The following is a 22,876-nucleotide window of genomic DNA, read 5'->3' as shown; positions in this document are numbered from 1 at the left end:
ATTCATGCCGGTGGAGAGTTGTGTGCAAGACTGCAGAAATCAGGAGGGGCCCGGCGGGAGAACATGCCCTTAGATTTGGGTTGAAGAAGCTGGGGGAGGGGAGAGCCCTTTCCAAGGAAGGTGGAGGCTAGAGAGGGCTGCCGCGGGGCAGTGTGGCCGGATGTCCAGTTCTGGACATTCAGAGGCCTTCGAGCTGCTCTAGAGCCAAGGACTTCACAGTGACCTGATGACACCACAGGGCAGAGTGGCAAAGGTCCCAGATAGCACAGGAGCCGCCTACCCACACTGAGAGGGCAGGGTGAAAATGGCAACCAAGCCCTCCCAGCCCAGAGACTCAGCTCAAACTTCTAGAAAAAATCTGTAGTTAGTTATTTTACCAATAGGGAGACTGAGACCAGAGGGTCAGCCTTGGCCAAGCCTGGCGGCTGCACACCACACCCTGGGCTGAGGCTGGGGTAACGACAGCTCAGGCGGCTGAGGCCTGCGCTCCAGTTCCGGTGTGGGTGGAGGGGCCGGCCCTGATTTCGAAACTCTCCTTCCTTTCCTGACGCCGGCAGCAAAGCGCAGCCTCCGCAAAAGGGATCTGTGCGGTGGGTGAAGGCAGCCATTTACGGGGACAGTCCACTGGGAGAGGCCCGACTCCAGCCAGGCCCGCTGCCCCCATTCCCCAGTGCTCCCATCCCTGACTCCAGTGACCTGGCGGGGCCGCCTCCCCGCAAGCCTGGGCCCAGCCCGTCTTGAGGCGACCACTAGACACCGGCCCAGGTCCCTGGGGAAGGTGCATTCAGGGACATCTCGGAGGTGATGGGAAGGGGAGCCAGGGTCTCCCGCCTCAGCCGCCCTCACAGGCACAGTCGGTACCCGCGAGGCCGGGATAGGACGCCGGGGCAGGAAGCCCAGGGCACGCGTGAGTGCCGGCTGGGGAAACGCGGATAACCCAAAGGCCGCAGGACCGCGGCCTGCTGAGCACGCACGCGCACTCGCGCGCGCACGTCCCGGGGGCCCAGGCCCCGCCCCTGGCCGAACCGCCCCGCCCCCGGCCGAACCGCCCCGCCCCCGGACTCCCTCCTTCCTTTTCCGGACCCACAAGCAGGGGTCTGCGCTGGGCCTGGGGCGCCCCCTGCAGGCTGCGGGCGGAGCCGTAGGCAGGCCCCGCCCGCCAGACCGCCCCCGCCAGACCGCCCCCCGCAGACCCAGGCCCGGCTGAGGCCGGGGTCCCCGAGACGCGGGCCCTGGCTCCTTCCCCGGCGCGCGTGGTTGCCAAGGCGACTGAGCAGCGCCCCCCTCCAGCCCCCGGCGGGCGCGGCCCCGGCTGCGGTTGCCATGGCTGCGGGAGGCAAGGGGGCGCGCGGCCCGACGCCCCGCCCCGCCCCGGCGAGGCCCGCCCGCCCGGCCCGCCCTCCTCACCGCCTGCGCCGCCGCCGCCGCCGCCACTGCCGCCCGGCGCGGGGGCTGCGTTGGGCGCCACTCTAGGCTGCGCGGACCGGGGGCGAGAGGGCCGCGGCAGGCCCGAAGCCGAGGCGGGGCCGGGTCGCCCCCGCCGCGCCCGCCCTCCCTCCCGCGATGCGGCGCTGAGGCCCAGCATGGCCGGCCCGGGCCCCACCTTCCCGCTGCACCGGCTCGTCTGGGCGAACCGGCACCGCGAACTGGAGGCCGCGCTGCACAGCCGCCAGGTGAGACCCACCGGGCGCCCGGGCTGTCCTCCGCGCAGCCCACTCAAAGCCGTGGTCTCCGTCCTGGAGGCCGCCCGGCCTGAGCCGAAGCCCGGGTCACCTGGCCCTCTCGCTTGAGCCTCTGGCCTCGGCTTCCAGCGCTGGGCCTCGCCCCGCCCGCCTGCCCGCCTCGCACTGCATCCGGCCCCCGAATTCGCGCCACACCACCCCTGAGCCGGGCTGAGGACAGGCAGCCTGCTTCTGGCCCCCAGGCCCCTCCAAACTCTTGACATCTGCAGCTGCACCTCTGCCTGCCCAGGCCCCACCGCCGGATGCCCAGCTCTCTTCCGGGCCGGGGGCAGGAGAGGTGGGCAGGCCCTTCCCACCTGCTCCCTCCCCTCCTCCTGTGAGGACACGCAGGCCACCCTCAGCCATTTCCATGGCCTGTCTGCTGTCTTTATTTCCCGCCATGGCCCCCAGCCATGTTCAGCCTAGTGGCCTTCTTGCTTCTCTTTACTTGCCCTGTGCTGAGTGTCCCGTCTTCCCCAGCACGACATCGAACAGGAGGACCCCCGGGGGCGCACTCCCCTGGAGCTGGCTGTGTCCCTGGGGAACCTGGAGTCCGTGAGAGTCCTCCTTCGACACAATGCCAACGTGGGCAAAGAGAGCTGCCAGGGCTGGGCAGGTACTGCAGAGGGCAGAGGGGCTCCCCTGAGGCTGGCAGTGGGGTTGGTGCCCGGGGCCATCGACAGAGCTCCCCTCAGCGGCCTGGCGCCCCTAGTCCTGCAGGAGGCAGTCAGCACTGGGGACCCCGAGATGGTACAGCTGGTCCTCCAGTATCGGGACTACCAGAGGGCCACACAGAGACTGGCTGGCATTCCGGAGTTGCTCAACAAACTCCGCCAGGTACGGCGGGGTACAGAGGTATGGTCCGTCAGGAGGGGTAGGGAGCCGCGTCAAGGGGCCGTGACAGACTGCGTGGGGGGTCACTGGTCACCTGCCGCCCGCTCAGTCTGCGCAGCATGCTTTCCCATCACTGTCGACGACAGTGACCCCATTCCAGGGTCAGGTAGGGAAGAGGAGTCCAGGCCCACATGGGTGAGACGGGGCCCTTTAGGAGGAGAGCCGTTGCTGACTCAGGGGTCCCTCGTACCAGAAATCTCCGCAGAGCTTTAGGTGTGGGCCTGTTCCCTGGGGGGAGAGTTTCATCTGACTCTGCAGGTGTGGCCTGGTGCCCCCGAGTACCTGTTGGCCCTCCTCAAGCATGGGGGGCAGGCCCAGAGGGGGTCATTGTGCCCTCTTTACAGATGAGGACTCTGAGACCCAGGGGGAGCAAGAAATTCCCCCAGGGCCCCTCCGCAGTCTAGTGGCCAGGTGGAGACTGACCTCGGGGCTCCAGATCCTTATAGTCTGTTTATCCCAAGACCTTATTAGGGCCCCACTTAGCCCACCCTTTCCTGGGGGGCGTGTGGTTGTAGTGGGGGCGTAGCTAGGACATAGCGCTTGAAGACTTGCTGAGGGGCTGGACTCCCAGAGAGGGGCTACAGACAAGGAGCTCCCTAGGCCCGCCAGTCCTCAGCACCAGGCCCTGACAGGTGCTCTGCTCTATCTCAGGCCCCCGATTTCTACGTGGAGATGAAGTGGGAGTTTACCAGCTGGGGTGAGTGAGGACCTCTTGGCTCTGCCTGGGGCGGGGCGGGGGGATCCTATGGGAAAGAACCATGGTGACCCCCGCACTCCCTGCAGTGCCCCTTGTGTCCAAGATGTGCCCGAGTGACGTGTACCGAGTGTGGAAGCGGGGGGAGAGCCTGCGGGTGGACACCAGTCTTCTGGGCTTCGAGCACATGACCTGGCAGCGTGGCAGGAGGAGCTTTATCTTCAAGGGCCAGGGTGAGCTCTGGGGGACTCACTGTGGGCATGAGTCAGGCCAGGACCCCCCTCCAGCCCCCGCCGGATTCTCTGTGGCTTGTGAGAACGGTGCTGTTCTTTTTCTCTACTTTGTGGAAACAGAGGTTGAGGGTGGAGGGGACCCACGGGCTGGGGCCTCACCCACTTAGCAGCAGGTGGCTGAGGGCACCGTGGTGGCCCTTTCCCCCGCTGTCTGGGGCCTGGCACTGACTTGTGCCCCTCACGCACCCGTGCCGGCTGGCAGAGGCAGGAGCCTTGGTGATGGAAGTGGACCACGACCGGCAGGTGGTGCACACCGAGACGCTGGGGCTCGCCCTGCAGGAGCCGGAAGCGCTGCTGGCCGCCATGCGGCCCAGTGAAGAGCATGTGGCCAGTCGGCTCACCTCTCCTATCGTCTCCACCCACCTGGACACGCGCAATGTGGCCTTCGAGAGGTCAGTTGGGGCCCGGCCACACCGCGGGTCCCGGTTCAGGCCTCTGGGAGGGTGAGCTGCTCAGAGGCTGCTCAGGTGGGGGCAGGGGTCCCTGTAGGCCCAGTGTCCCACCCAGACCACCTGCACGTCTGTCCGAGGGCAGCTGTCTTCCTGGGAAGGAGGCTAGGTCAGGGGGCCCTCACGTGTTTTCCCATCACAACAAGGCTTTAGGCTGTGGTTCAGGGCAGCTCTTCACCCCAGTGTGGGTTTCTCAGTAGTATGGCTGTTTCTGGGCCACAGTCCTTTGTGGGTAGCCTAGGAATCTGACCCTACCAGCCAGGCTGTTCTCTCTCTGACAACATATGTCCCAGTTCCTGGAACAGACTTCAGAAATACCTTTTTGAAAACCAAACAAACAAACAGCTTTATTGGAATATAATTTTGTATACCGAACAGTTCACCTGTTTAGAGTGTATGATTCAGTGGTTTTTAGCGTGTTTGCGGAAATGCCGCTATCACCCCAGTCAATTTTAGAACATTGTCATCACCCCAAAAAGAAATCCTGTAGCTGCCAGCTCCCGTGCCCTCACCCCCTTCCCCAGCCCTAGGCAGCCACTGATTTACTTTCTCTGTAGATTTCCTTATTTGGGACTCTCCCATGAATGGAATCATGCGATACGTGGTCTTGTGTGACTTTTTTCACTGAGAACGTTTTCACACTTCATCCAATTTAGTGTGTAACTGCTTCACCCCGTCCATTGTATGCCTAGCTCACATTTTGTTTATTCACTCATCTACTGACGGACATTAGGATGGTTTCCACCTTTCGCCTTTATGAAGGTTTCTGTAAACATTAGTATACAAGGTTTTATGTGGACATAGTTTTCATTTCTCTCAGGTGTATACCTGGGAGTAGAATTGCTAGCTCATCTGGTAACCAGATGTTTAATTGTTTGAAGAACTGCCAGACTGTTTACCAAGGGGGCTGCAGCATTTTCCATCCCCCGCCCCCCCAGCAGTGTATGAGGATTCCAGTTCCTTCATGTCCTCACCAACATTGCTGTTCATTCATTTATTTTTGGATTACAACCGCCCTAGCGGGTGTGAGAAGGGGTATTTCACTGTGGTTGTGATTTGCATTTCCTTCATGGTGAATGATGTGTGGAGCACCTTTTCACGTGCTCATTGGCCATTTATAGCTCTTTTTTTGGAGACGTGTCTATTCACATCCTTTGTGCATTTAAAAAATTGGGTTGTCTTTTTATTATTGAGTTGCAAGAGTTCTTTATATATTCTAGATCTAAGTCCCTTCTCAGGTATATGATTTGCAAATATTTTCTCCCGTTCTGTGGGCTGACTTTTCACTCTCTTGACCGTGTCCTTTGAAGACACATTTTTAATTTTCATGAAATATACAATTTATGTATTTTTTTATTTTTTCCTCTTGTCACCTGTTCCTCCAGTGTCATGTCTAACAATATTTTGTCAAATCCAAAGTGACAAAGATTTTCCCCTGTGTTTTTTTCTCAAAGTTTTATAGGTTTAGCTCTTACGTTTCGGTCTTTGATCCATTTTGAATTACTATTTGTGTGTGGTGTGAGGAAAGGGTCTGACTTCATTGTTTTGCAGGTGATGACCCACTTGTCCCAGCACCATTTGTGCATAAGACTGCTCTTTTTCATTGAATGGTCTTAGCACCCTTGTGGAAAATCAGTTGACCACAGATGTATGGGTTTATTTCTGGACTCTCAGTTCTATTCCGTTGACCTATATGTCAGTCCTTGTGCCAGGACCACACTGTCTTATAAGTGTTGCCTGGTGGTAAGTTTTGAAATTGGAAAGTGTGAGTCTTTTGACTTTGTTCTTCTTGCTCAGGATTATTTTGGGTATTCTGGGTCCCTTGCAATTTCATAGGAATTCCAGATTCAGTTGGTCAATTTCTACAAATAAATCGTTGGGTGGGATTCTGATAGGGTTTGCGTTGAATCTGTAACTCGGCTTGGGGCGCACTGTCATCTTGACAATGTTGAGTGTCCTCTTCCATGACCATGTGACCATTTCCCATTTACTTAGGTCTTTAATTTTTTTTCTTAATATTGTCATTTATAGCTCTAAATTTCCCTCTAACCACTGTTTTAGCTGCATCCCACAAGTTTGAGTATTGTATCTTTATTTCCACTTATCTCAAAGCATTTTCTGATTTCTCTTTTGATTTATTCATTGACCCTTTGGGTTTTTTAGGAGTGTGTTTACTTTCCACACCTTTGTGAGTTTCCCAAATCTTTATTCTGTTATTGATTTCTTATTTCATTCCCTTGTGGTTGGAGAACATGCTTTGTATGACTTTTCTCCTTTCAGTTTTATTGAGGCTTCTTTTATGGCCTAGCATATGGTCCATCCTGAAGAACGTTTCACGTGCCACCTGAGGAGAATGTGCATTCTGTTGTTGTTGGGTGGAGTGTTCTAAGAAAGTCTGTTAAGTCTCTTTTATGGGGTTGTTCAAGTCTTCTGTTTCCTTGTTGATCTTTTGTCTCCTTGTCCTAGCCATTATCAAAAGTGGGATATTGATGTCTTGTAACTATTATTGTTGAATCAGACACACTTTTATTTTTCACTTTTTATTCTGGAAAATTTCAAACATGTATGAAAGAAGAGAGAATAGTTAGAATGTCCTCTTCGCCCAACTTCAACACTTAACCAACATTCTATCAATCTTGTTGAGTCTATCCTTCCTTGCTTTTTTCCTTTTTTCTCTGGACTATTTTATTTTATTTTATTTTCAGAGAGGGAGAGAGAGGTGGGGGGAGGGGCAGAGGGTGAGAGAGAATCTTAAGCAGACTTCATGCCCACCGTGGAGCCCACTGCGGGGCTCCATCTCACGACCCTGAGATTATGACCTGAGCCCAAATCAAGCATTGTTACCCTCAACTGACTGAGCCCCCCAGGTGCCTCTTCCCTGAACATTTTTTTTTTTTTTTTAGTTTTATTTATTTATTTGACAGAGAGAGACACAGTGAGAGAGGGAACACAAGCAGGGAGAGTGGGAGAGGGAGAAGCAGGCTTCCCGCTGAGCAGGGAGCCTGATGCGGGGCTCGATCCCAGGACCCTGGGACCATGACCTGAGCCGAAGGCAGCCACTTAATGACTGAGCCACCTAGGAGCCCCCAAACTTTTTTTTTTTTAAGATTTTATTTATTTGAGAGAGAGAATGAGAGAGCGCACAAGTGGGGGGAGGGGCAGAGGGAGAGGGATGAGCGGACCCCCACTGAGCAGGGCTTGATCCTAGGACCCCGGGATCATGACCTGAGCTGAAGTCAGACACTTAACCAACTGAGCCATCCAGGCGCCCCTACCTGGACTATTTAAAGCACATCCCAGATGTCATATCACTTTAACAGTAAATGCTTCTGCACATGACCCTAACAGATAAGGATGTTTATCCTTATCTGTTAGAGCCCCAACACCATTATCACACCTAACAAATTAATGATAATTCCTCAGTACTTTTTAGTCCCCAGTCCCTGTTTGATTGTCCCCAGCTGTCCAGGCATCCTCTCAAGGCCCTTGCGTTTCATAGTGGGAAGGCGAATTGGAAGGGGTTTCTGGAAGGGAAGGCTCTGGCTAGGGCCGAGGGGTCTGGATCCTCACGAGCTCCTGTTTGGTCTGTTTCAGGAACAAATGTGGTATCTGGGGCTGGCGGTCTGAGAAGATGGAAACCGTTAGCGGCTACGAGGCCAAGGCAGGAGAGGCTAGTGGTGGGGGCTGGGGTAGGAGACAAGGCCCAGGAACTCCACTGCTTCTCCACACCCACCCATGTGGAGGAGAGACAGAGTAGCCCGTGGGCTCTGGAAGCCCCGTGTGGCCATGGGAACTCAGGGGGCCCGACTGCCCAGGCCCCGCCGAGCACATAGGGATCACCCCAGCACGGGCCCCGACTCGGGTTACCGAGATGACACGAAGAGCACTTTCCCCTCATGACTGAGCCCCCACGGTTCAGACCCTGCCACCTCCTCCACAGTGGGGGGCGAGATCCTGTCTGTCCCTGCAGAGAGGAGGACGTGGGTCCTGTACTGGTGAGGCTGAGTGTGGGAAACAGGCTCTGAGCCCTCAGCTCCCCCCGTGTCCCCCCTGCTCCCCAGGTATACAGTGCCACCAATGTGGAGCTGGTGACACGCACTCGCACGGAGCACCTCTCTGATCAGGACAAGTCGAGGAGCAAAGGTAAACCGAGGTGCGCCTGCCTGCTGCCCAGTCACACCATATGCTGGGGTCACCCTGGTCTGGGGTTAGGGCCACAACGTCTGGGACAAGCTGGGAGGCCTCCCCATTCCCATGTGCTCTGTCTCCCACCCGACAGGAGGCTCCCAGAGTGGATGGGGGGGCAGTCTGGGGGCAGTGGCCCAAAGTCTCCTCATGGGCTCCCACCCTTTCTCCTTAGGAGGGAAGACTCCATTCCAGTCCTTCCTCGGGATGGCCCAGCAGCACTCCTCCCACAGCGGGGTGAGCCAGGCCCCCGGGTGGGGGGGTCACGGGCAGGGGGCCGGTGGGCAGGGCCAGGCAGGCACCCTCCTGAGCACTAAGTCTGTTCATGGGGCCCTCCCAGGCTCCTGTGCAGCAGGCCGCCAGCCCCACCAACCCCACAGCCATTTCCCCCAGTGAATACTTCGATCCCAACTTCAGCCTGGAGTCGAGGAACATTGGCCGCCCCATTGAGATGTCCAGCAAAGTACAGAGGTGAGGTCTTGGAGCTGGCTTTGGGACTTCCCTCAGGGACGGGGACCCTGCCTGGTCCCCCTGAGCCCTTGCAGACTCCTGTCACACTTGGGGCCCACCAGAGTGGGGGACCCACTCACCCAGCTGGCTTCCTGCTAGATTCTCCTCCTTGGATCCAGGAGCCAGGTCTGTCTTATCCGTGGTTATTGGCACCAGCTCGGGGGCTTGGCCCAGAGGACTGGTTACTCTTGTCTGGTGAATGAATGAATGGGCAGCACCGCTCATTTATGGCTTTCTGTTCAATTGAATGAGCACCTGCTGGAGGCCGGCTTATGGCAAAGGGGAAGGGCTCACAGTGCTACCATCTCCTGACTCTGTGGCCCCAGGAAATGTCTTCCCCTCCGAGAGTCTGTTCTCCTCAGTAAAATAACAGTCACACTTGTCCCCCTGCTCACAAGGGCACTAGGAGGATCTCACGAGCCATGACATAGAGCTTACGATGGGCCCAGCACTGTCCCAGGGACCATAGGTAGACTCCGCATCCAGATGAGTTGAGGCTACCATAGGCCCCAGCCTGGGCCCAGGGTCTGGGGAGCAGCTCGGGCAGGAGGGCCAAAAGGACATACGCTCCTGGGGAAGGCAGGCGGGACAGCTGAGCAGACAAGAGGGCGGCGCAGTCTTGGCAGAGAGTGTGAGTAAAGGCAGGTGTCCAGGCTGGGTGGGTCTTAACAGAGGGGCCGCCAGAGGTTCCTTGACTCACGTCCTGTGCAGGTTCAAGGCCACGCTCTGGCTGAGTGAGGAGCACCCGCTCTCCCTGGGTGATCAGGTGACGCCCATCATTGACCTGATGGCTATCAGCAACGCTCACTTTGCCAAGCTGCGTGACTTCATCACCCTGCGCCTTCCCCCCGGCTTCCCAGTCAAGATTGGTGAGGGGTGGCCTGGGGCACCGGGGGCCCTTGGGCAGCTCCTGGGGACGGGGGCCGGCCGCTGGCCCCGGTGGCTCAGGCCCGCTGTCTCCTCACAGAGATTCCCCTTTTCCACGTGCTCAACGCCCGCATCACCTTCAGCAACCTGTGTGGCTGTGACGAGCCCCTGAGCTCCGTGTGGGTGCCGGCCCCCGGCCCTGGCGGCCCAGCGTCAGGTACCGCGGCAGGGAGGCGGGCTGCGCCGCTCCCTGGTCCCCGAGCCCCGGGGCTGAGCGCGGCCCTTCTCCCGCGCAGGGAGCCCTTTCCCGTGTGAGGTGGACCCCGCCGTGTTCGAGGTGCCCGAGGGGTACAGCGTGCTGGGCACAGAGCGCAGCGAGCCCCTTCGCGACGAGGATGACGACCTGCTCCAGTTTGCCATCCGGCAGAGCCTGCTGGAGGCGGGCGCGGAGGCCGAGCAGGTGGGACGCGGGCAGGGGCCGGCCCGCCTGGGTGCTGGCACGGGTGGCAGGCGTGACAGCTCCGGGCTCCGTCTGCTGCAGGTGACAGTCTGGGAAGCCCTGACCAACACCCGGCCTGGTGCCCACCCTTTCCCCCAGGCCACCGCTTATGAGGAGCAGCTTCAGCTGGAGCGGTGAGGCCCTCTAGGACCTACTAGGACAGTGTCTCAGCCTGCCCTGCCCCGAGGACCCTGCCAGCCAGGGGTCCTTGGCTGGTGGCGGCGGGTGGTGGGGAGGCACTAGGCCCGGGATCCCATGCCCTCTCCAAGGCCACCCTCCATAAGCAGTGCTGCCTACCACTGAAGGCAGCGTGAGGATGGGGGAGACGGGGCCCCTCGCCTTGTCTCTTTTCTCTGGTCTTCTGGGTCCCAGCCACCCTGTCCTTGCCCTTGTCCTCCATGGCCATGATCCTGCCCTTAGCCTTCTTCCTCAGCCTGAGCACTCACTGGTCTGCCCTTCCTCTCACGCCTTGTCTGGAAGGGCCCTCCAAGAAAGCCTGCGGATGTCCACAGAGCCCAACGGCCCAGAATCCCCTCACAGGACCCCCCCGGCCCCAGCCCCCCCAAGCTTTGAGGAGCAGCTTCGCCTGGCCCTGGAGTTGTCTTCGAGGGAGCATGAGGAGCAGGAACGACGGGGGCAGCAGGAGGAGGAGGACTTACAGAGGATCCTGCAGCTCTCGCTCACAGAGCACTGAGCACCCGGCCCCCGGGAGGGCTGTCTGGGCTGCTGCCCCACCTGCTTTTGTAACTTATTTATTTATAAACTCTCTGCTGCTAAGCTTGGGGCCTGGAGCCCTGGAGGTGGACTTGCGTTGGAGACCTAGGTGGAAATAAAGAGACTGAGCAGCAGGCTTATTCTGCTCAATGGGGAGACAAGGTGGGGAGGTGACATTGAGGGTGGACGCTGTGGGCAATGGCTGCAGACCTGGGTTTGAATCGTGGCTGTAGCCCTTTCAGTTTCTCCGAGCCTCAGTTTCCTCAGCTGTAAAATGAGACTGCCTCTCACTCCCCAGGGCTGTTGGGAGGGTGAAATGAACCCACATATGTCAGAGTAGGTGCTCCATTAACATCAATTCCCTGGAGTCCTCCTGTGACTCACTGGGTCTTTACCAGAACCCACCTGTGCTCCTGTCAAGGAGGGGGAAAGGCTGGGCCTCCAGACTACTGCCAGCCATCTGGGAGGAGCCCCCTGCACACCAGGCCTGGATTCCTGCACTGACCCCAGCATGTTCTATCCCAGTGATTTTGGACAAGTCACTTTCCTCTGCTGCAGCTCTGCCCTGCGCACCTCCAAGGTGGCCCTGAGGGTCCCCTGTGAGTCACAGGGGTCAGTTCTAAATCCCGCCTGATTTCCCCTGAAGCTCTGCATGTCTCCCAATGATTCGTGCAGGAGGGCCAATCAGCAAGGAGAAATAATTTTGGGGTGCCCCCCAACTTAAGACTGTGTCTGATCCTCTCCAAGACCTGTGTCCCCAGTCCTGCTTCCCTAGGTCCCATCTTTTCTAGGTAATAGCACGGTTGAGGTCCAAAGCAGAACTCAGGTGACCTAAGTGGGCGGAGCCGGGAGGGCAGGGGCAGGGGCAGGGGCGCCTCCCGGGAGGAGGGACCCAACCCGGGAACGAAGGCTGCAAGTTGCAGGACCTCTGGACACTTCCCTCCCGGCCGCGCTCCGCACCTGCGCCCCGCCCCGGGTCCGCCCCCAACGTGTCCGGGGGCGGGGGCGAGGCGGCCGAACCGGAGGAGACGCGAAGGGAGGGGCGGCGGCCGCTTCGCGCTGGCTCCGCAGGCCCGGCTGGACGAGTGTCTGGCCCTTTAAGGGCCGCCCCCGAGGAGGTGCCAGGCCCTGGTGGCTCCGGTCTCTCCTTCCTGGTCCTGCGGGGCAGGGACTGTCCGTAGAGCTGTGGCAGGGCAAAGTGCCCGGACCGGCCCAGGTGTCCCCGGCCAGGCCCCATGGCCCTGGTCACCGTGAGCCGCTCCCCCCCGACCAGCGGCCACTCCACGCCTGTGGGGCCCACGGTAAGTCTGGCTTTGCCGTGGTCCGGCCCACGCAGTTGGCTGCCGGCTGCGCCTGGGGGAGCTCGTCCTGCCCACGGCCAGTCTCCCCTTGAGCCTGGGGGTGCGGGGAGGGGGACCCCAAGTATCACGCTGGAGGGGATTGGGAGGGGGTCTTGAGGCTCCCAGGAACTCAGACCAAAGATCTGGAACCCCGAAGCGCCAGCCCAGACTGCGGAGGCCCTACCCACTTCCAGGCCCAGATCTGGGCCAACCCCTTGGACACCTCCAACACCCCCACCCACTCTCACCCCACGCTGCCCTACCTGGACCTGGGCCCGGGCTCCCCCAGTGCCTCCGGGTGGGGAGTGGACTGGGGTGGGAAGGGACCTGACACCTTTCCTGGTTCCAGTCCCTAGTTGGGAGGGGGGGCGATCGCACCCTGAGAGCAGAGAGGAGAGTCCTTGCCACCGCCCGCCTCACTCTGCCCTGGGGGCCGCTTTCTCAGCAGGACCAGGCATCCAAGCGGGGAAGCCGGCTCCAGCGAAGGTGAGCACCTCTCCCCAACACAGACACCCACATCCAGCTGCCAGGCCTGGCCACTGCCACCCTGGAGGACTCGCAGCCAAAGCCAGCTCCTGAATCTGTGGGGCGGTGTTGCCGGTGGGCACGGCTGGTGGGCGCAGTGGGCTTGCAGCACTGACTCGGCTGCCTTTGCTTCCCTCTTCCCCCTGGTCACCACCATCGTGGACCCTGGCTCAGGCCCGTAGTCACAAACCAAAGGGCAGGTTGAGACCACAGGGCCCGAGGACTCCTGGGTCACCACCAAGTTTACAGCATCTCCTGAGTTAGGCAGGTACGAAGGAAAGGGAGCAACCCTTGCCCGCCCCCAACCCTTAGACAAGTGGGTTGAGGGCTTGAGAACCTCCAAGACTGTAGTTCCCCAAATGGGGTGGCCTCAGCACTTGGGAACCGGTTAGAAATGCACATTCTCAGGCCTCCACTCCAGACCTGCTGACTCTCCAGGGATGGAGCCCAACCCCTGTTTTAACAAGCCTGGTGGGTGATTTGGATGCACCTGTCCTGAGGGGTACGAGGGACCCTGATGGCTTCCCTGCCGCCCTGCCAGGCAGAGCTTCGCAGTCCTCCGCGGGGCTGTCCTGAGGCTGCAGGATGCAGAGGACGAGGGAGAAGCAGCTGAGGCTGGCCCCGAGCTGGTGGAGAGACCCCCAGGTGAAGAACGGCCCCACGGGGACCAGACGGAGGACGGGCATGGGCCCCAGAGCCCCAGGAAGCAGGAGCAGGGCCAGCACCTGCATCTCATGGTGGAGCTGCTGAGGCCGCAGGACGACATCCGCCTGGTGAGGGGCGGCCCCGAGCCCCCTGAGGAGGGGGGAGAGCCCGCCCTTCGTGGGGGGGGGACGATGGAAGAGAGCTAGCCCGTGTGTCTGAGCGGGGAGCAGTAATATGAACCCCCAAACCCTGGTGAGCCTGCCGGCTCAGCTAGTCGTTTTGACAGGGCACAGTCCAGTCTTCAGGGCTCTGGCGGTGTGGGAAACGGTGGCAGGAGGTCTGTCCTGCTTGAGCGCATAGGGCCAGATTAGGGCCAAGAGCTGGCCGTTACACAGACGGGGTTCTGTGCAACCCGCGCAAGCCCTTCCTGACCCCGCGAGCAGTCTGCCTACTGAAGGCCTGGCCTGGCGCTCAGGAGGGCCTGCTGAGCCGGAGGGGGCCCAGGCGCCATGGGGCACAGGTGAGAGCTTGAGGAGCAGCTCCCAGATGCCTGTGGGGCACCTCCTTGTCTGCCGCAAGATGGGAAAAGCAAAAGCAGGCGGTCTCTCTAAAGCTGAATTTATTCCACTGAAATACCATCCTTCATTGTGGGATCGCGTCCTTAGTATTTCTTGGGTGAGAAACCTTTCTTGAATCCAGTGATGGTGATGGCAAGTGCAAAGGTTTTTTTCTAAGCCTCCTTCCTAGGCAGAAATTGAAAACGGGCAATCTGTGTCAGGCCCATTCTCCCCTTTTTTCCACACATACCCCCTTTAAGAAAAATCTTCTTAAACATTTTGTGGGACCGTGAAATCCACAAGTGGGGAACCATCAGATTATAACCACCAATCTGGTGTCTGAGAAGAGGAGGGCGGGCAGCACGTCTGTTCTAGGCCCAGGACTGTGTCAGGCGGGGGTGGGGGGGGCAGGGTCTTCTGGGGCCACTGTGACCCTGGGCTTCTCCCTCCTTATCTCCCACAGGCAGCCCAGCTGGAAGCAGCCCGGCCCCCCCGGCTCCGCTACCTGCTGGTAGTTTCCACACGAGAACACCTGAGCCGGGATGAGACCATCCTCCTGGGGGTGGACTTCCCCGATAGCAGGTGGGAGCAGGGAGAGGAACGGGGGTGGGGGCAAGGAAGTGAGATGCTGGGGGACAATGGCTTTTCTTCTGTCCCCTGCCAGTTCCGCCAGCTGCACCCTGGGCCTGGTCTTGCCTCTCTGGAGTGACACCCAGGTGTACCTAGATGGAGACGGGTAAGAGGTGGCAGCTAGGGGGAGGAGAGAGGGGAGGGGTGGGGCCAGCGGGGCGATGTGTATGATGGGGCAGCTGGGCACTGGGGAGCCGTGGGAGAACTCCGGGCTGGGCATCTGGCGCCTGGGCCTACTCAGCTCTACCTCTGGTTTGCTGTGTGAACCTAGGCAAGTCACCTAGCTTCTCTGGGCCTCAGCTACCCCACATCTGGCAAATGGGGCTTGTCTTGAAGCCCAGTGGTGTGTGTACATTCTGTGGAGCAGCCTCACGAGGTAGCTAGTGGCTTGGCCGCTCAGGGGCTCTGTGGCAGAGTCTGGAGTTGGGTTCTACCCCCGCCCGATCTCCCTCAGGGGCTTCAGCGTGACGTCTGGTGGGCAGAGCCGCATCTTCAAGCCCATCTCCATCCAGACCATGTGGTAAGGGTTAGGGTGGCCCATCCTCTTCTCAGGGATGGCTGAGGGGCTGGGGAGGGGTGGCAGGGAGGCCAGTGTGATCCAGCCTCTCCCCCGTCCTAGGGCCACACTCCAGGTGCTACACCAGGCATGTGAGGCGGCCCTCGGCAGTGGCCTTGTGCCGGGGGGCAGTGCCCTGACCTGGGCTGGACACTACCAGGACAGACTGAGCTCCGACCAGAGCTGCCTCAACGAGTGGATGGCCATGGCCGACCTGGAGTCTCTGCGGCCTCCCAGCGCCGAGACTGGCCGGTCAGTGCAGGGAGGGGAGGAGAGGGAGGGTCGCGGCAGAGCGGGGAAGGGGTCCCTGGACTGACGGGCTCGGCTCCCAGGCCCTCAGAACAGGAGCAGATGGAGCAGGCGATCCGGGCTGAGCTGTGGGATGTGCTGGACACCAGTGACCTGGAGAGCGTCACTTCCAAAGAGGTGGGCTGGGGGGCGCCTGGCTGGCTCGGTCAGTAGAGCAGGTGACTCTTGGTCTCGGGGTCATGAGTTCAAGCCCCACCTTGGGCGTGGGGCTTTCTTTAAAAAAAAAAAAAACAACCAAAGACACAGAAAACCCAAAGAGGTGGGCTGGTGCTGGGGAGGAGCAGGGGTGAGGAGGGAGCTGGGCCCCGGGCGGGGGGTGGGGGGGGCGGTCCTCCAACTGGGGTAGAGCTTTCCTCTCTTTCTTCCCACCTTGCTTGCCTCCTGCCCTGAGCCAGGCCCCCACGCCTGGCTCAGCTCCTCTGTCCAGATGGGCCGGGTGCGCCCTCTGAGGCCCCAGAGGGAAGGGTCGGGCATCAGGACACGCGCAAGGGACCCCCTGAGCCTCGGCGCCCTGTGGCTCTGCCCGCAGATCCGCCAGGCCCTGGAGTTGCGCCTGGGCCGGCCGCTGCAACAGTACCGCGACTTCATCGACAACCAGATGCTGTTGCTCATGGCCCAGCAGGACCGCGCCTCCCGCATCTTCCCCCACCTCTACCTGGTGAGCAGGGGTGGGGGGGCAGGGGCGCTGCAGCTGGGGGGACGGAGGATGATGCTCCCCTCCCTCCGCAGGGCTCAGAGTGGAATGCGGCGAACCTGGAGGAGCTGCAGAGAAATAGGTAGGGCTCTGAGCCCCTCAGGACTGCCCACCCTCTGTCTCCCCGCTTCACTTGGCCGCCCCCAAGGGGCAACCTGGCCAGAAGCCCCCAGGGCCCCCTGAAGGGCTGCTAGCTCCGCTTCCCATCCCGCCTCTGGGGCTGCTCCCCCTGCAAGGCCTCCCCGGGCCCACTCGCCCTCCCCACGCTGTAAAGCAAGGCCCGGACCCAGGGCCTCAGTCTCACGAAGAGGGGCGGCCGCGGGCGTCCTGGTGGCCTGTCCCTGCAGGAAAGCTCCTCTCCACTGACTGCGTCGCAAGAGAGAAGCGCGTGCCCCTCTCCCCCGGGGGAACCGGCCGCCTGCTCTCCTAGGTTCCTGCCATTTGTCCACCGTGGGCTTCCAGGAAACCCGCTGTGGCCCCCGTCACCCCAGCCCCGCCGCAGATCCACGTGGTCTCAGCTGCGCTCAAAGCTGTTCTCTGACTTATACTAGAAGGCTTAGCACTGCAGTCAGCCGAGCCGCTGGCTGGACCAGAGGGGGCCCCTCCAGCCCGGTAGGGCGACAGGATTCGCTCAGGGTCACGGCCATCTCCCCCCCGAACCAGCCAGGCTCCGCCGGGTCTGCTGGCCGATGGGCCTCGCGTCCCCCCACCGGCCACGTCAGCCAGGCCTCCCGCCCTCCGCTGCAGGGTCAGCCACATCTTGAACATGGCCCGCGAGATTGACAACTTCTACCCGGAGCGCTTCGTCTACCACAACGTGCGCCTCTGGGACGAGGAGTCAGCCCAGCTGCTACCCCACTGGAAGGAGACACACCGCTTCGTGGAGGCCGCAAGGTGGGGCACCCCCGGCTCACCCCAGCCCAGCTTCATCCTGCTGGCTTTGCCCTCAGCTCTAGGACCCCTCCTGGCCTTGCCCCCCTCCTCTGCTCTGGGTGGAGCACTACCCGCCCTTCCCCCACACTGACGGGGGGAGGGAGGGGGCGGGCGGGGGAGCTGACCGTGCGGCCTCCACAGAGCCCAGGGCACCCGGGCGCTGGTGCACTGCAAGATGGGCGTCAGCCGCTCAGCTGCCACGGTGGTCGCTTATGCCATGAAGCAGTACGGCTGGGGCCTGGAGCAGGCCCTGCGCCACGTTCAGGAGCTCCGGCCCGTCGCCCGCCCCAACCCTGGCTTTCTGCGCCAGCTGCAGACCTACCAGGGCATCCTGACTGCCAGGTTCGAGGGGAAGCGAGTAGGTGGGTGCCGAGGCTGGGGTGGCTGCTGGGTCCCTCAAAGCTGACCCAGGACTACCTCCTTACAGCCGGCAGAGCCATCTCTGGGAGCAGAAAGCGGGTGGGGCCTCCCCAGAGGAGCCCCTCGCCCCCGATGTCTCTACACCTTCCCCACCGCTTCCGCCAGAGCCAGGGGGCAGGGGGGAGATGGAGGCTATGGGTTTGGAGGAGAGCCAGGCAGCCCCGACAGAAGAGCCTGGACCACGGCCCCGCATCAACCTCCGAGGGGTCATGAGGTCCATCAGCCTCCTGGAGCCTTCCTCGGAGCTGGAAGGCGCCTCAGGGGTCAGTGACCTGCCAGAGGTGAGGCTGGGGCCAGGGAAGGAGCCCAGGCTGAGGCACAGTGGGGGACAAAAGTAGGAGGGGCAGATGGGAGGAAGGAGAGAGATCAGGACGGGTGCTCGGCTTCCCATGGGGACCACTCCCTGGGCGGCTCCGTTTCGTCCCCTCAAAGTGGCCAAGGAGACCCAGTGGGGGCCAGTGAGCGCTGTCCTTCATGGGAGCTGGAGAGCAGTCATGGGGCCGGGGGCATCTGCGGGGGCTTCTGGGCCGAGCCAGCCCTGGGCTGGAGGCTGCGGGCATGCTCAGCCTGATGAAAGCACTTGCTTCCTAAGGGGCAGGGCTGCCCAGCCATCCTCCACAGGCCAGGAGCTGGACGACCAACTGCTGACCTTAGATGAGGTGGACGAGATGGCCTCTGCAGCCCCTCCCAAGTCTGGGGGGCAAGTGACCCACCAGAGGATGGGGTGCAGAGGGGTCATGGCACCCACACAACCAAGTACTGGCCTGAGCAGTTGAGCATCATCTCCGTGCTAAGTGCTGCAGGGCATGAGCAGAACAGAGGCTGGCCTTTGCCTTAGGGAGCCAGACGCCATCCCGCTCTAAACACACGCACACGCACACACACGCACGCACACACACACACGCACGAGACTTGAGGCCAGAGCTTGTCTGGGAGGGCCGGAACGCTTGGGAGAGGCTTCCTGGAGGAGGCGACACTGGGTATGGATGGTTGGTGGGTGAGTGTGGATGTTTCTAAAGGCAGAGTGTCTTCATTTGGCTCCCGGCTCAGAGCCCAGCTCCTGGAAGGCTCTCAGGACTGACTGTACAAAGGCAGAGGGGGCAAGAGGAGGAGGAGGGGGCCTCAAAGATGTGGCAGGTGCGGGGAAGCTCAGGAGGGCTTGTGGGGCTAGGAGGTTGTAGACAGGTGAAGGCCGAGGAGCAGGGACAGTGGGGCCAGGGTGTTGTCTTCTCTCCTGTGGAAATGTGACCCTCGAGTAGCCCAGTTTCTCTGCATTCACTTACCAGTCCACACCTGCCCCTTTCCAGACTCTGTGCTCAGTGCCCCTGCCCTGGAAAGACTTCTCAGTGATTCTTCTTCTACTCTGACCCCGCCAGGTGTTTTCTTCGAATGAGTCTTCAGAGGAAGACCCTCCAGAGACCCTCCCTCAGCTCTCAAAGGCCAAGGGAGGCGGGCGGGGCCACAAGGGGCCTTGGCCTGCCCTGAAGTCCCGCCAGTCTGTGGTCGCCCTCAACAGCGCCGCCCTGGTGGCCAGCCGGACCCAGGCCTTCCAGGGACAGGGCGGGGCTGGCTGTGCCTCCACACCCAGGCTCCGGGGGAAGGTGGTGAGGCAGGCCAGTGTGGATGGCAGTGGGGAGGAGGGCGAGGCCTGAGCCCCCACACATGCCCCTGGCCCCCAGATACAAATAGAGGGGCCGGCACACAGCTCCTGGGACGAGCACCCTTCACTCCTGCCAACCTGTCCACATTCCTTTTAGCTCCTCCCCAGGTGGCCCCAACACTCCATCACTACAGCCTTGGCTGCTGCAGCCTTAAGTCTCGCACATGTCCTCCTTTCCAAGGGCTCAAGACCTTCTCTGTCTATAATGGGGATGTGACCGAGAGACTGAAGATACCTTTGGGGGCAAGAACACCTTGCTTCATTCTCAGTTGCTGCCGGGAACATTCACTTGCAGCCACGGAATAAAAGTTTCCCAGTGCAGAAAGGCTTCTGCTCCCTCCCTCACCCACTCCCATCTGCCTCACCCCTGCCGCCTTCATTCCTGGGGTCTGCTCGGCCAGGGACCCAGTGGCCCTTAAAGGCCGAGAGTAACCTCAGTCCCCAGACCCGGAGGCTCTGAGGAGCGGAGAGCTGGCCCACAGGTGGGGCTGGCGGGTCGGCCTCCCTCCCACACTCCACAACCTGCCCATCTTTTGCTGCTGCCCCCACCCCCCACCACTCCCCCACAGCACTGCGCTGGGTCACAGGACACCAGGCCAAAGAGAGTCTCCTTTTTGTCCTTTACGGCCTCTGGCCAGTTTTTCACAGTCTTAATAGTATCTGGCTTTGTACTTAGAAATAAAAAACATTTTCATATTATTTTCACTTTTATGATAAAGCCGTCTGCCTGTGAGTCTGATCTTTCTCTGGTTACACGAGGAGTCTGGGCTCTCCTAGCCTGTCTGGTCTCCTCACAGCTCCCAGGTGTCTTGTGACAGGCCTGTTTGGGGGAGTGGTGGGTTTGGGGTGGAGTGGAAGAATGGGGAAGAGAAGAGGGGAGACCAGTGCTATCTCCCTCATCTCCTAGGGCAGGGCCTGGGTAAATGTTAGCTGCCCACGTGCCCCTCAGGCAGGTTGGCAGGGGGCAGGCAAGCCTACACTGGGCAGCAGGTGCTTGGCTCTGTTGGGACAGCTGAAGGGAGTTACCCATGAGGAAGTGGGAGTTGCCAACGCCTATCTGACAGGACCAAGCCTGTTCCAGAAGCTAAGGCTCATTTTGGACACTTGATGACAGTTCTCGAGCACATTTTGGGTCCCAAGAATCTTCCTCCTGCCACAATGCAACAGAGCCTGATTTTCCAAGCCAGCCCATCACTGCCAAGGAAGCAGGCCCCTCGATGGGCCCTCCCCCTCCAGGTACAGGTTCCTTTTGGTCAGGTTTAGTGTTCAAGAAGAGTAAGTGGGCCCATCTTTGTCACTTCTGTCCCCTCCTTCCTTCAAAGCCAACTCAGAGGTAGGAATTGGCACCAAATATTCTCATTGATGGAGAACTCGTGCCCCATTTTAAGGGCATTTTTCATCCAGACCCTGGTGGGACCCCAGCACTGCTCTAGCCCTGGGGTACCAAGGGGCAGGGAGCCTGGGTTCTAGCCCTGGCTTTGCCACTTAGAAATTACTCCACCTCCAGTCTCTGTTTCTTTCTGTAAAACAAAAGGATTAGACCAGGAAATCTCTAAGTGCCCCCCTTCCTGCTTTGATATTTCAACAATATATGTCCTCCACACACTGATAGAATTCACCCTCAACGTGTTCTCTAGAAGAGGAAGCATTTATATCTATCTGTGGGTGACATGCCTAGGGTCACAGGCAGGGTCCAGAGAAGCCAGTCTGATTCTTGGTCCACTTGGCTGGTCCACCCTTCTGAGCAAACAGGGGGGCTGCCTGCCATCCTACAGCCAGCCCTGAGTCCCACCCAGACTGCCCTTTCAGTGGTCCTAAGCCATGCTAGGGGCAGGTAGGGTGATAGGAGGGAAGCCAAGGCCAGGCCCTGCCCTCCTGCAGCCTCTGCAGCTGGGAAGGGGGTTCCTATCATGAACTCTGAGCTCCGGGGCTAACCAGAATCTGTGGAGGACTCTTGAGAAGTAAGAATTCAGCACCTGGGAAAACAAAAACTGGAGGGGAAACTGTTTGCATCAAAAATGCAGACAGGGGCAGCTGGCTGGCTCAGTCAGTAGAGTATCTGACTCTCGATCTCAGGGTGGTAAATTCAAGCCCCACATTGGGTGTAGAGATTACTTGGAAAAAATGCAGACTAATGATTAAGAAACACACACACAGCTCACGCAAATTGCTAAAGGGGGGGAAAAAAAAGTATGTGTCCCTTTGATCTTATTTTCCAATCCTTCATAGGCAACCACTGTTACTGCTTCTTCAAGTCCCTCCAAAGACATTCCATGCTTCTGTCATCAAATATATTTATTCTTTTAAAAACATAAATTATACTCCATTAACATTCTGCACTTTGAAAAATTTTTTCATAGCACAAAGAGTTGCTTATCAATTCAGGAAGCTCTGCCTAATTTCTACAATAATCATACATATCCTTTTTCTTTAAGATTTTATTTATTTGAGCGGGGGGAGAGCACAGAGGGAGAGTGAGAGGGAAAAGCAGACTCCCCGCTGAGCAGAGAGCTTGACGTGGGGCTCTAGCCCAGGACCCTGAGATCGTGACCTGAGCTGAAGGCAGACACTTAACCCGCTGAGCACCCAGGCGCCCCAATACATGTTCTATTCTATGGACTCCACTATTTTATTTAAGCAGTCATCTACTGATGAACATTTAGGTTGCTTATGAAATTTTTTTTCATTCCAAGTAATGCTTAAGTACTCATATATACTTTCTTGTGCACACATGGCCACGAAACCTGTAGAACGGCTGAAGCAAAGCCTATCTGCATTTAATTTTGAAAGGCATTGCTTCATTTCCTTCCAAGAAGCTGCACCAATGTACAGCAAATGGGAATGCCTGTTTATGTCCCGCACTCAATGTCATTTCCATCGAACCTTGTAACACTCCCACGAGAAAGAGCAGGCATTATGATTACCTTTTTGGAAACAGGAAACTGAGGCTCAGAGAAGTCACTGGGTCTCTGATAAGGCCTCAAATCGGTCCTAAGTTTCTAGATCTCAGCCCGGAGGCCTAACTCGACGGACAGGCGGCTCCCAGGCTGGCTCGCCCGGATTCACCAGTTCTGCCCCAGGCCGGCCGCAGGGAGGGGCGGGACGACCCCCGCTCCCGGACTCCCAAGTCGGCCCCCAGCCGGGGCAGGAGGCGCTCAGGCGCCAGCCCGCACGTGAACCCTCGTGCCACGAGGAGCTCGCGTCCCTCGGACAGCAGGTGCCTCCCAGGTCAGCTCCCACCTTCACCGAGTCCTCCCTCCGCCGGGCCCGGGTCGGCCGGGCTTGGACCCGCCCCGAGCCAGCGCGGCCCCTCCTCAGGACTAGATTTCAAACGGCTGAACTGTACGCGCCGAAGAGAGCGTGCCCCCGCCGCTTCGCCCTGCACCCCAGACGCCTCAGAGCCGCGGCTGCCAAGAGAAACTACCTTTCAGGCCTCCGCGGCCTCTCCTACGCCGGCAGCGCCCGGGCGGGGATTTGGGGGTGGCGGGGGGAAAGGATCCAGAAGCTCGGAACCCACCACAACGCTCGGGCGCCATCTTGCGTCTGTTCTTTTGGCCGCCGGGTAGCAGCCCGGAAACTACGTTTCCCACCGTGCTTAGCGCGTCCGCGCAGGCGCGAAGAGCCTCTCTCGTTTCCATGGGAATCTCGCCCCCGAGGGTCCCAGGGGCTTGACTCTGCGGACCGCGTGGCCGTTGCTCCCCTTCAGGTGCCCTCGAGCTAGGACGGGGTCTGCAGACAGTTGAGGGGCAGAGGAGGGGGCTTGAGGGGAGGAAGCCAGGCG

General features: G+C 59.8%; 2 protein-coding genes and 1 long non-coding RNA gene across 8 annotated transcripts; 2 read left to right on the top strand and 1 right to left on the bottom strand.

The window, feature by feature from the left end:
* The first annotated feature begins 1,424 nt into the window (after window positions 1–1,424).
* On the top strand, window positions 1,425–10,960 carry ANKRD13D (ankyrin repeat domain 13D). 4 transcript variants are annotated; one of them, XM_078057732.1, is made up of 15 exons: window positions 1,425–1,673; window positions 2,202–2,337; window positions 2,434–2,558; window positions 3,267–3,312; window positions 3,399–3,542; window positions 3,805–3,994; window positions 7,646–7,712; window positions 8,113–8,194; window positions 8,412–8,473; window positions 8,577–8,707; window positions 9,458–9,615; window positions 9,714–9,830; window positions 9,910–10,073; window positions 10,155–10,246; window positions 10,608–10,960. In XM_078057732.1, the coding sequence occupies exons 1-15, from the start codon at window positions 1,584–1,586 to the stop codon at window positions 10,804–10,806; spliced, it is 1,803 nt and encodes a 600-aa protein (XP_077913858.1). In that variant the 5' UTR covers window positions 1,425–1,583; the 3' UTR covers window positions 10,807–10,960. The 4 variants fall into 4 exon arrangements, with proteins under 4 accessions (XP_077913858.1, XP_035923423.1, XP_077913860.1 ...); XM_036067530.2 differs by having other exon boundaries at window positions 1,427–1,673; window positions 10,593–10,960; XM_078057734.1 differs by lacking the exon at window positions 1,425–1,673 and adding an exon at window positions 1,897–2,019 and having other exon boundaries at window positions 10,593–10,960.
* Window positions 4,371–22,647, bottom strand: LOC118519857 (uncharacterized). Its single transcript, XR_004909371.2, has 2 exons — window positions 22,520–22,647; window positions 4,371–6,596 (listed from the first exon to the last, which is right to left on the bottom strand). It is a non-coding gene; the product is annotated as an uncharacterized LOC118519857 (long non-coding RNA).
* Window positions 11,851–19,794, top strand: SSH3 (slingshot protein phosphatase 3). Of its 3 annotated transcripts, none has more exons than XM_036067527.2 (14): window positions 11,851–12,127; window positions 12,615–12,652; window positions 13,233–13,464; window positions 14,357–14,475; window positions 14,558–14,629; window positions 14,978–15,043; window positions 15,143–15,331; window positions 15,412–15,505; window positions 15,918–16,046; window positions 16,118–16,164; window positions 16,830–16,976; window positions 17,157–17,357; window positions 17,443–17,716; window positions 18,812–19,794. In XM_036067527.2, the coding sequence occupies exons 1-14, from the start codon at window positions 12,062–12,064 to the stop codon at window positions 19,085–19,087; spliced, it is 1,950 nt and encodes a 649-aa protein (XP_035923420.1). In that variant the 5' UTR covers window positions 11,851–12,061; the 3' UTR covers window positions 19,088–19,794. The 3 variants fall into 3 exon arrangements, with proteins under 3 accessions (XP_035923420.1, XP_035923419.1, XP_077913857.1); XM_036067526.2 differs by having other exon boundaries at window positions 11,856–12,127; window positions 12,612–12,652; XM_078057731.1 differs by lacking the exon at window positions 11,851–12,127 and adding an exon at window positions 12,866–12,959 and having other exon boundaries at window positions 12,629–12,652.
* Window positions 22,648–22,876: the final 229 nt, after the last annotated feature.

Source organism: Halichoerus grypus, chromosome 11, assembly GCF_964656455.1.
Source record: "Halichoerus grypus chromosome 11, mHalGry1.hap1.1, whole genome shotgun sequence".
In the NCBI taxonomy this organism is placed as follows: domain Eukaryota; kingdom Metazoa; phylum Chordata; class Mammalia; order Carnivora; family Phocidae; genus Halichoerus; species Halichoerus grypus.
The sequence above is the reverse complement of the archived record's forward strand: the minus strand, read 5'-3'. Positions and strand labels throughout refer to the sequence as shown.